Source organism: Rhododendron vialii, chromosome 8a, assembly GCF_030253575.1.
Source record: "Rhododendron vialii isolate Sample 1 chromosome 8a, ASM3025357v1".
Lineage (NCBI taxonomy): Eukaryota > Viridiplantae > Streptophyta > Magnoliopsida > Ericales > Ericaceae > Rhododendron > Rhododendron vialii.
This window is the reverse complement of record NC_080564.1, coordinates 17,824,795-17,837,482: the sequence shown is the minus strand read 5'-3', so window position 1 is coordinate 17,837,482 and position 12,688 is coordinate 17,824,795. Positions and strand designations below refer to the sequence as shown.

The 12,688-nt window shown below is 36.7% G+C and overlaps 2 protein-coding genes across 2 annotated transcripts; one reads left to right on the top strand and one right to left on the bottom strand.

The window, feature by feature from the left end:
- The first annotated feature begins 1,074 nt into the window (after nucleotides 1-1,074).
- On the top strand, nucleotides 1,075-2,140 carry LOC131298620 (uncharacterized). Its single transcript, XM_058324098.1, has 3 exons — nucleotides 1,075-1,371; nucleotides 1,472-1,532; nucleotides 1,686-2,140. Exons 1-3 carry the CDS (start codon nucleotides 1,075-1,077, stop codon nucleotides 2,138-2,140), a joined length of 813 nt encoding a protein of 270 aa, XP_058180081.1.
- Nucleotides 2,141-2,456: 316 nt separating this feature from the next.
- On the bottom strand, nucleotides 2,457-3,619 carry LOC131298619 (protein ALP1-like). Its single transcript, XM_058324096.1, has 2 exons — nucleotides 3,539-3,619; nucleotides 2,457-3,467 (listed from the first exon to the last, which is right to left on the bottom strand). Exons 1-2 carry the CDS (start codon nucleotides 3,617-3,619, stop codon nucleotides 2,457-2,459), a joined length of 1,092 nt encoding a protein of 363 aa, XP_058180079.1.
- Nucleotides 3,620-12,688: the final 9,069 nt, after the last annotated feature.

The following is a 12,688-nucleotide window of genomic DNA, read 5'->3' as shown; positions in this document are numbered from 1 at the left end:
ATTTAAATACAGGCAGCAAGAGCTTCTAAATAGAAATAATGTTAGTTAAGCCGGTGGATACCTTAAGTTTATATATCTATTTTTCGTTTTGAAAATCACTTTATTCACTTGGGTTTCCCAAGTAGTATCTCTCCAGTCTCTGTGCACATACGATTTTCAATAAGTTTTCTTTCTAATCAAAACTCTCATTCCCTCTCCACTTATTACTTCCAAAATCTCCTTCAAACCTTTATAAGAGCATCCCCAATGGGGGTGTAAAACCAGGTGCTATACTTATAATACAACCCAGATGTAAAAAAAACTACTCCAATGGGGATGTAAAATAGCAATTTTGGAGATGGAAAATAGCACAAATGAGAAGGGAGATGTATATTTACATCTCTTTTTGGCTGCAGCTATAAATTACAGGTCATCAAACATCATCCAATCCAACTGAAATACCAGAATTTTGGACAGCCGGAGGTTACCTGATTTCGTCGGAAAGGCATCGGAAATAGGAAGAACACGCCGGAATCCGGAGATGACCGTCTCGTACCCCGATTCTTGACGATCCATGGACGGCGCATATGCATGCCGCTAGCTGTTCCCTTCTGAAACTCTCGCCGGCTGTGCCTTTCCGTCTCTGATTTCCCTTCGTTTCAGAGAAAGGGAGAGGAGGGCTGGGTTCTACGCCAGAGAGAGAGAGAGAGAGAGAGAGAGAGAGAGAGAGAGAGAGGGGGTCTGCTACAGAGAGAGAGAGGGAGGGAGAGAGGGGGGGTCGTCTGGTTTGAGAGAGGAGGGGAGGCGTCTGGTGCTCGTAGAGAGAGAGAGAGAAAGATCAGATAAGAAAGAAGAGAAAGAGTAAAGTTGGGTTGGGTTGGATTAGCCAATCCGACCGTTGGTTCTCTTTTTCTTTTTCTTTTTTTGATTAAAATCTGACCGTTGGTGACCCAACGGCTGTTTTGGTGATGAAAAAAATTTGCAACGGTCCATTTTTTTTCCTTGCCTATAAATGTGTCTTAATAGGATTTTAGACAACAAAATTTTTATTCTTTCTCCACAAACACCCTCCAAAAAAAAAATCGTGTATTAATTATGGCAGAAGGAAGTCGTAGTGCGAGAGGAAAATCGTTCAACTCCGATCAAGATGAAGCAATTTGTAATGCTTACTTGTGCGTTAGTCAAGACTCGATTATTGGTACCAACCAACCAAGATCTAAATTATGGGATCGGGTTGCAAAAAAATATACCGAATTCACAGGAGGCGATGTACGATCGGATGCTTCTATCAAGTCTCGATGGCAAGTCATCCAGCAGGCTTGCAACAAATATCGTGGACATTTAAGGCAAATTCAAAGGCAACATCAAAGTGGAATGACAGAACAAAATGAGGTATTATTATTTTGTTAATAATATTATTTTGTTTTCATAAGAATTAGTTAATATTATTATTTTGATAATTAATTAAATTATTTTGTTATTATTTGTATAGATTGATCTAGTGAAGAGACATTACAAAGATACTGAGACTAAACCTTTCGCCAATTTGGATTGTTGCTAGGCAATCTTAGAACACAGTATGAAGTGGGCGGATTTAACCCCACCCCGGTCCGACCTAAGATCTTCGCAAATGGATACAAGTTCGGTCCCGCTATCTCCTGATTTCTCTCAAAATCCAAACTTAGACTCTCCTGATTTCTCTCAAGTTCCAAACACATCGACTACATTGGAAGATAGCAATCCTACGAGTGGAGGTAGTGTTCAGTCTCCAAGAAAGAGGCCTCCTGGATGTAAAGCATCAAAGGCAAAATTATTGAAGACCAAAAAATCAGAAAATGAGGAACGTGAATGGATAAACTTGATGGAAAAATTCAACCAAACTACATCTGACAAGAAAAGTAGGAGAACTGAAATGGAAGCAAGAAGAGTCGCGGCTTTGGAAAGGACTACAGCAAATGATGAGAGAAGGGTGGCGCTTGAGGAGAGGAAGGCAGCAATAAAGGAAAAAGAGATGGAAGATAGGATTATGCAAATGGACTTGGATTTGGTTCAAGACCCCCAAATGAAGGCTTATTATCAGTATCGCAAGGGTGAAATCTTGGCTAAATGGACGGCTAGCTCAAGTTCGAACGGTTATTTTTCTGATTTTCCTGATTATTGATTGTAATAATTTTTTATTGTCGTATGTAATAGTCTTTAGCAATTATGTAATAATCTTGACTTTGATGTAATCGTCGAGTACTATTCGATAATAAAATGCATTTTATTTAACTAATGAAGTACAAGACTCGATAATGAAATACAAGATTCGAAAATGAAATACAAGACTCGATAATAAAATACAAGACTCGAAAATGAAATACAAGACTCGATAATGAAATACAAGACTCGAAAATGAAATACAAGACTCGATAATAAAATACAAGACTCGATAATGAAATACAAGACTTGATAATGAAATACAAGACACGGGAACCTCATTCTTCATCTCCATTACGGGCCCATAGGTGTTCAATAAGATCATTGCGGAGCGAATGATGTGCCTCATTTGATCGAATCCTGCAGTTATTTTTAAAGAAATCAACCAATGCAGGAGTGATATCTCTCGAAACTTGAATTGGGTTGGAAGAAAGAAGTTCAGTAATTTCATCACTAGCATCATGATCACGTTGGTCTTCAATTATCATGTTATGCAAAATGACACATGTTTTCATGATGTAGCCTAGATCCACCTCATTCCAAAATCGCGCCGGTCCTCTCACAATTGCCCAGCGTGCTTGGAGTATGCCAAATGCCCTTTCAACATCCTTGCGACATGCCTCCTGCATTCTCTCAAAGTGTTGCTTCTTTCTTCCTTGTGGTTGAGAAATGGTTTGGACGAGAGTCGCCCATTTTGGATAGATACCATCAGCAAGGTAGTACCCCATGCTGTACTGACTCCCGTTAACAACAAAATGGGCTGGAGGGGCACGACCGGCACTGAGATCATCAAAGAGATGAGATTGATCAAGCACGTTGATATCGTTGAATGACCCAGGCATGCCAAAGAAAGCATGCCAAATCCACAAATCATACGATGCAACTGCTTCAAGTACAATAGTGGGTTTTCCGCTCCGGCCACTGAAGAAGCCATGGTAAGCTGTTGGACATTTGTCCCACTGCCAATGCATACAATCCAAGCTGCCTAGCATTCCAGGAAAACCACGATGATTGCCCACATGTAGGAGCCTTGCAGTATCTATTTCATTTGGTTTTCTCAAGTATTCTGCTTCAAAAATAGAGATAACACCTCTACAGAAGCTTTGGAGAGACTCAACTGCTGTACTTCTCCCAATCTTGAGATACTCATCAAGACTATCAGCAAGCGTCCCGTATGCCATCATCCTCAGAGCTGCTGTCATCTTTTGGATACCAGAAAGACCTGCAGCTCCCGTCGCATCATTCCTTTGGACAAACGTCACGTCATGTTGTTGGAGTTTGCCCAAGATCTTGTGAAATAAGGGTCAACTCATTCGAAAACGTTGCTGAAACAACTTTTCGTCGTAGAGCGGATACTCACAAAAGTAATCATCATTGAGTCGTTGGTCAGCAGCAACTCTGTCACGGGGGATCCAGGCTCGACCGCTTGTAGAACCAACATGACCTCTTTGTTGGCGTCTTCTTTGAAATTTTTGGTATTGCCTGGCCATGATCAATTGCGCCATTGCAATCTCATCATCATCATCGGAAGATCCGTCAAATTCTCCCAGTAATATTCTGTGGGTTAAATTGCTCATGATGATTTTTTTGGAAAGAGGAGATTGTATATAGATTTGAGTGTGAGAATGAATAATGGGGAGGATAGTATATATAGATGGTAAGTAAATGGTGTAGTTGAGAGTAGATAAGAGAGAATGACTGAAGTAAATGGTGTAGGTGAGAGTAGATGAGAGTAAATGATGTAGGTGAGAGTAGATGAGAGTAAATGATGTAGTTGAGAGTAGATATGAGTAAATGACTATAGTAAATGGTGTAGTTGAGAGTGAGGAGTAAATGGATCAATTAAATGACGTGGTTGAGAATTGATGGGAGTAAATGGACGAAGTAAATTGTGTAACTGAAGTGGATGAGAAGTAAAAACAAAAATATGGGACGGAAGTAATTTTTTTTTTTCCGGAAATTTTTTTTTTTTTAAGTTCTCGATTACTAGATACCAAAATTATTTTTCAACGGAAGTAGTACTTAAATTAGGATTAAGAAAGTTGAGGAAAATTAAGGAGGATTGAAAGTTAGTTAATTATCCATCTTTTTTTTACATCTCACCATTGGATAGGCATAGGTTCTATTTTACATCTAACCAACTTTTAACCACTTTTTCCATCTAAAATAACTATACAACCTTTTCTATTTTACATCCCCATTGGGGATGCTCTAACAATATAAGTTCATCCCTAAATCATGGTTTTTTCCATTGGAAAGTCACATGCTCTGGCAAACTAGGAGTAGGAGAACCTTGTTACTGTAGTTTGTAAGAGATAAGATCAAGTAATGCAGAATGTTGATTTTTTTTATTTTTTATTTTAGGTTAATAAATGCAGAATGTTGATGCAACTAATTATAGATATATGGTGAATGGCCTGTCTTGGCTTGTCCTTTAGCTTTTAGATATGAAGTGAAGAAGGAGAAGCCTCTTTTGAGTTCAGTGAATCGGTCGTGATCTCGTGAAAACCAAAGCAGGGCCTCTTTTGAGTTTGCATTTTTTTTCCCCAGAAAAAGACAGGGCTACAGCCTACAGGCATCTTTTTCTGTAAATTACTTGTTTTTCAATTCACATGAAACCATAATATATGTGCTGAAAATAAGTGTGGATCCGCTCCAATTTTGAAATATAAACAGAAGATTGAATGAATAGAACTCTATATAAAACATAGGACGATCTTATATGAAGGAGGAAGTGAATTTAACTTCATACAAATTGACCAGTAAAATTTCTTGCAAACTACTTGCATAGCTAAATAGCCAAAATCGCCACCACACGACGTCGTGGAAGTGGTAGATTAGGAGTTCAGCTTACTTCATATGGATTGGAGCTACAATTTCAGCTCAAAAATGATCTTTTACAAGCTCATACTTCAGTGATCGGAACCGTTCATTCTGTTTAGCTTGTTTATAACATAAAACGTACCAAAAACCAAGTAGATTGGATATCTTTTCGATAAAGATTTCAGAACACAATTATCTTCCAAAAATAATATCGTAACATTGGATCAAAAACCAGTTTCAACCATTTTTCTCAATATAAATGTGTTCCGACATCAAATCAAAACGATATGTGATCAACTTGCTTTTTGGCATACTGATGAGTTCAAAAAATGAATGGTTTGAGCATTGAATTGGGCTCAGAGAAAAAAGGGACCTTTTTTGGGCTGAAATTGTTCTCCTCAATAGATTTGAAGGATTGGAGAGGAGTTGGACTCGTAGATTGTTTACAAAGCTAAACTTACCTTCCTTCCATTTGGGAAACATATATATAGCTGCTCTCAAACTCGATCCTCCGAGGTTGTGTCAATAGCAAAAATGTGAACATTTGAAACAAAATTCACAAAAAGTGAATAAAAACAACAAATGAGATGACGTAAAGCTCATCCAGATTCCTGAGCAGTAAGAGAAAGATCGAATCAGGATTTTTGTCCATACTGCAATATTGTGATCAGGGGCATTGTGACTGAACACAAGATTTATCATTTTATATATATATACAGAGGCCATTTCCTTCCACACAAAATTTAACACAAATAATGACACTCCATCTTAGCCATTGGTTTCAATGTCTGAGATTAAAACTTAACCCACTTTCTCTCTCCTCCCACTAAAAAGATTAACGCCGTTCTCCTCACCTCTGTTCTCTTCTTCCCCACGCCTGTTCTTTTACATTGCCGTCGCCATCAGATGAGGTGCTTTCTTCTCCAACGACGAGGCTTGCTTCTCCGTACTACTAATGCTCAACTCTTGGGCTCTATCTAACCGAATTTAAATCAAGGATTCCAAGTTCAGTTTCACCAATAATACAAGCTTAGCGGTTCGTGATAGTAAGAGCCCGTTTCAGAAAGGGAAAAAAGCCCTTATTTTTTAAGAAGAAAATTTCAAGTTTAAAAATTATGGGTATATTAAAATTTAAAAATATGCAATACGATGTAAAAAAAATTGAAAAATTATTTTTCATTTACATTATTTTTTAGTTTGAAAATGTGAAATAAGCTGCTTATTTTTAAGAAAGTTTCTGGAACGGAGCCTAAGTTGATGAAGGATAGGATTCCAAAATATCTAATGTTACATTATCATTTCAATTTTTTTTTGTGAATAGAACTCCCAAACTAAAAGCTAAAATTCATAACAGCAGAAACACTTTTAGGGAATAACATCAAACACTTGGTGCCCATGTACATCTATCTCATGAATCCCAAAATTTAGCTGAAATAAATTCACCCAAAACACCCGAAACAAATTCACTATGCGTCAATATCAACTAAATACAGATACAAATGATTCTGAAACATTTTTGATTCAGAAAAGAAAAGAAAAAATTAATTCTTAAACCCACACCATCGGCCATGGTGAGAATCACGATGACGACATCATTGGCGGAGGGAATTTCTCTAAGATTTCTTGACCACCAAAAGCTTCAGGCTCATTGAAACCCACTTTTTCCCCATGAAGAGTGTCCCTGACTCCCGAATCACAGCAATTGGATGAAGGCAAGATCGAAAATTGTTCGGCGGAGCAGCCACGTGCACGAGGCATGGGAGGGCGAGTACGGAGAAGCAAGCATCTCCTTGGATGGCGGGGGCGGACGGCGGTGGTGGTGTGGCTCGACGAAGAAGAACAGGCGTGACGGTGAGAGAGCATAGAGGTGAGGAGAACGGGGTTACTTTTTACTAGGAGGAGAGTTGGTGTTAGTAGGAGGAGAGAGAAGGTGAGTTAAGTTCTAATCTCAGTCATTGATTTCAATGGCTGAGATGGAGTGTCATTATTTGTGTTAAATTTTATGTGGGAGGAACCGGCTATATATATATCGGGACGGTTCAAGGGACATCAAAATAAATACCTAAAAAAATATCTCAAATCTCAATTTCATAGTTCTCGATCAAATTTTTATGATCCAAACCGTTCAATGTGTGCAGAATGTGATTTTAAAGGTGGCTGCAAGAAATTAGCAAAAAAAATGACCGGGAAAGGCTTGATTTGAGCAGTTTATATTTGAACCGTTCAGTAAAAAATGACCGAGAAAGGCTTGATTTTTATGATCCAAACATATTATCATATTGTTTTCAGTAATATGTACTGAAAACAATATGATCAACAATACAGAGGATCGGAAAAGAACTAACCTTTTTATTAGAGGGAAAGAGACTGCAAATATTACAAGAGAGAGAGAGAGAGAGAGAGAGGCAGAGTGCTTCGTTTTTACAGTGAGAGGGCAAAACCAAAAACCTGCTTACCAAAAGAAAGACGCGTCCTTTAAATAGAGGACTCCACAGGACTAGAACAGGAAAAGAAATTATTACATAACTGTGGACATAATTGCCGGGTACACACTCTGGGCCCCATAGCACAAAAATCTCAACCGAAAGCTAGTAACCACTCCGTTATTGAGTGTTCCTGAAATTACTCCATAATTGAGCGTTCTGTTGAAACTTTGAAATCAAGCCAAAGCTTTTCATAATTGTAGCTTTATGCCAAAGCATCCATTATTGGTCCTGCTTTTCTTTACCTTTCCGAGATTTGGTTGACATAATTTCAACCATGCTATCCCAAAAGTCTCCCAATGTGGGCTCATGTTGATCCTCTTCATAGGGGTCTTGTGATTCTCCCGCAAGACAAGTGAAAGGATTATTATTAGCCTCATTGCTTGTGGCTGATGTCATAGATGCATCATCGGGGACTTGATTAACCGACTGTAGAAATTGGTCCTTCATATAATCCATTGTTTTGATGACAATTTCATCATCAGTCAAGGATGGATTCTTGGCTCTTATTTGGGCAGAAATTTCCAAGAATGGATTTTTAATTGAGGGTTTCTCCCTCTGCTGAACTTGCTTGGCCAATTCTTGATTTTTCAACTTTATTGTTGAAAGCTGCTCCTCAATTTGAAGCCCTTTCCACCATTTGTGTTGATAAAAACGTTCCAAAATTGGAAAGCCAAAATTGTCTTTGGCAACTTGGATATCCCAACGCCAAATCCATGGGATTCCGCAAGATGCCATTGCTTGAAGGAATAATTTTCCTTTTGGAATATTTGGTCCCCATAATTGAGACTGGAATTTCATAAAGGACTTTATTTTCTCTTGTAATTCTTGAGGGAGATAATCTGGGTGTGGACCAAATTTATTCCACCATGATATAAACCAATTTGGAAATTCATTTTGTCCAACAGATTGTGGACATACTTTGATAAACCAAGAATGCTTTTTCTTTGGATTTTGATAATAAAATGCTTTTGTCCAAGCCTCAATATAATCCCAATAATTATATTGAATGGTGGATATTTCATTGTTATTTTTTATCTGCAAAATTTTTGCCTTTTGCGGGTGAATTCCCCACCTGTGAACAGGAATAACCATCTTTATTATGGCTTAGCTATAGCTGATAGGCCCATTCTTTTGACCTACTTTCTCAAAAGTGTGGCTAAATTCCACCGAACCTGATTGAATTAGCATTGCCTCATAACAGGAGCGATATTTGCCCTCAAGAACTGGATATCCCATTATATCCATATATCGGGACCTAATTTCCCAAGGATCGTCTTTCCATTGCTCATCCTGAGATTCCAGGATCATAATTGTCTCAGTTATTTCTGAGGTTCTGAAAATTTCCTCAGATTGAACTACCTCCGCCATTGAAGGTGATGATGGTGAGGCAGAATTAGCCTCTTGCAGAGATGGATATTGCAATCTCTGAGCCTTTAAGTAGGCTTCTACTTCTGCTTGGGTCACCCTTGGACGACCCCTACCTCGTGGAGAATTGCCTCGACCACGTCCTCGATCCGGTGGTCTGTTCATTCTGCAAATTTAAGCAGTAGATAAAATTGTTAACTTCATTTGAAGTCTATTAATTGATAATTGGAGACACTCCATGTCCCAATCTTGGTCTTCATCTTCAATTCCATATTGTTGATAATGCCGAAGCAGTGCTTCTCTGGCATGTATCCAACGCAATAGATTAAACCGCGTTTGAGGCCATTTAAATATTATCATTTCAATATGAGTATTAAAAACAGCACGCTTTAATTTCAGCCATTGCTGAAAAATTGTCCTTTGTTGAACAAAATTATTATGATTCATCCCTGCAAAAATTCACGGGTGAGAAAATCAGGTAGGGAATTATTTTCTCCTTTTATATATTCAATTTCAAAATCAAAGGCAGATAATTCAGACTGCCATCTGGCAAAAATTTGCTTTGAAGCGAGATTTTTAATATCCTGTTTCAAAACTTGTTTAGCCGCACTACAATCAACTTTAAGCAAAAATTGTTGATTGAGTAAATCATCTTGAAATTTGTTTATGCATTTAATAATAGAAAGGATTTCTTTCTTTATTGTACTATAATTGATTTGAGCATTTTTAAACAAACCAGAAGTAAATCTTACCAATTCTTCTTTATTAGAATTGATATTGAATTGTTTCAAAATACCTCCATATCCTATATTCGAGGCATCTGTCTCAACAATTTTCTTCCATTCGGGATTAGCTATTGCTAAACAAGGCAATTGCTTTGCTTTTAATTTAATTTTCCTAACAGCTCTAGTATGCTGTTCAGACCAGGGAGGAGGATTCTTCTTAAGTCTATCATATAAAGGTGCAGAATCCTGTGCCAATTCTTTATAATAATCTCCTATATAATTGAGACTTCCTAAAAATCTCTGCAATTGGGTTTTATCCCTAATTTCATCTGGAAATTTAGAAGCAAATTCTATACTTCTATCAATAGAGATAATTTTCCCTTGGTGAATATTGTGTCCTAAGAATCTGACCTTAGTCTGAAATAATTTCATCTTAGGAGCAGAAACAACCAAACCATTTCTTTTAATTACATCTTTGAAAACTCTAAGATGTTTAATATGCTGGTCAATGTTCTCAGAAAATATTAGAACATCATCAATATAACAGATAGCAAAATCAGCATATGGATAAAAAATATCATTCATAATATTTTGAAATTCTGAAGGCGCATTCTTCAGACCAAAAGGCATTACATTCCATTCATAATGACCAAAAGGTACAGCAAAGGCTGTCTTATAACGATCAGATTCTTGTATTTGAATCTGCCAGTATCCAGATTTTAAGTCAAATTTGGAAAAGATAACTGCTTTATTCAGTCGATCTAACAAATCTTTTTTATTACGAATGGGATATCTAATCCACATTAAAACTTCATTTAAAGGTTTATAATTAATAACCAATCTAGGAACCCCTCGTTCCTTTTCGGCATTTTTATTAACGTAAAAAGCTGTACAACTCCAAGGAGAATAGCTTTTTCTTATTAACTGCTTTTTGAGCAAACTGTCAATCTCATTTTGACACAATCTTAAATATTCTTGTTTCATCTGAGAAGGTCTAGCTTTAGTAGGAATTCTTTTTTCATCAAAACCTTTCTCATAAGGGAGTGAAACAATGTATTTTTTCCTATCCCAGAAAGCATTAGGGATATCGCTACAAATTTCTTTCTGAATATCTTTTTCTATGTGAGAAATTTTCTCTTTCAGAATGGGTTTATGTAAAGCTTCTTCAATTCCCATTAATCTTATTTCTTTTTGAAGAAAATTTATTTGTTTATCCTTATGAGAAATTTTACTCATAATATCATTAATTTCTTTGTATACAGGTGGGGAGACAAATTCAAAAAATATTTCATGATCTCCTACCTGAGCAGTAATTCCAGCCGTGCTGGTCTTCATAGGTAGTAACATTGCCAAAAAAGGAGTTCCAAGGATTAGCTCCTGTTGAAGATTTCTTATACATAGAAAAGTTGTTTCTAGGCAAACACCTTTATTACATATGTAAACATTATTAAGCTTATATTTGATTATCATTTTTGCTCCACTAGCATTAGTGAGGCTTTGAGAAGTCTTCTCAAAATATTGGGTTGGAACAATTCCTTCTTGGATACAATTCATATCTGCTCCACTATCAACTAAAGCAATAATGTTATTGATAGTGTATTCCTTATGGATTACCAAATTAACCTTAATATGCCATTTTTGGTAAACCACTTTGTTAATAGAATTTAGATTTAGATACTCTAAATCATCCATTTTGCTAGATTCGTCCTTATTTTCCAAGACAACCAATCTTGTCTTTATATCATAAAATTCTTGAGCAGCTTTGCTCTGGAAAGTTTTCAACGATCTAATTTCTGCTTTCAGAGTGTTAATTTCACTCTTTAATTCAGGAATTGTAACAGGTTTAAAATTATCCACCTGTTCTAATCTATCAAGAACAATTTTCAAATTATAATTTTCATTAGGAAGCTGAGGTTTTTCATCCTCTTCCTCCTTCATCGAAGATATACAAGTTTGTATTATCTTCATCTTAAGTTGAGGATCATCAATCTGATCAATGACCTCAAGAAGACCCTGCTGTTTCTCAGTGAGAACATTAACATTGAGACCATTCATTTCAACTATTGCCTTCCAATAGTCATTTGAAGTTGAACACTCAATACCATTGCAATTGCCATCATTAGTGAGTTCTTCCTCTTCTGAAGTAGAAGAGGTATCTTCATTTTCAGGAAGATCATTAATCTGATCTTCTGAATCAGAATCACTAGAATCAATTAAAAGTTTGTAAAGGGTTTGTTTTAACCCTTCATCTAATTGAAGTTCTTCTAGTTTCTTTTTAGTCTTACATTTATTCGCATAGTGTCCTATTTTGCCACATTTAAAACATTTAGCAGTGACCTTCTTGTCACTCCTTTTATTTTTCTGTTTCCTAGTGTTTTTGGAGCTTGATTGCTCATCCCTATCCCTCTGCTTCTTTTTCCCATAGTTCTTTTTAGAATATTTTCGAGTAGCCTTATTACTACTCTTGTTCTTCTGGGGTTTCGAATACTGAGGTAAATCATAACCAAATTGGTCGCAAAATTGTCCTAACTCTTGTTTCCCTGTTAGGTTCTGCTTTTTCAATTGATTATGCAACTTTATGTCATTACATAAAGTTAATCCTTCCTGGATGATTATAGCTATAAGCTGGCCATAAGTGTATCTATCATAATCTATTGTTAGACCATTGTTTTGGTCCCTTAATTTCTTTCTTATTTTCTCTGCAAAGAAATAAGGTAAACCATCAACAAATTTTGACTTCCAATGCTCGCTATTAGCATCAATTCTTTGCATGACCTTGGCTAGAAACACATCTTTGTACCAACGAAAATGAGTTAACGTTGGACATTTTAGATTTTGAAGTAACTCTCTACTTCTTTCCCGTTGGTTATCCCAATGACCAACAAAATGTAAAATAATTGACTGGACAAGAGTATAGACTGCATCTTGTTTTATGGTTCCAGTCTCAGTGGTTTTTACTGCATTAAGAATTTCTTGTCTTTGGTTTGTGGTCAAAATATTATCCCACCAACCTTTAATCATACCGGTGAATCCTACCGTGATCCAACCAGCAACCTCTTTATCCTCATTTTTATTATTAGTACATATTGTGCTATACATCATCATTTGATG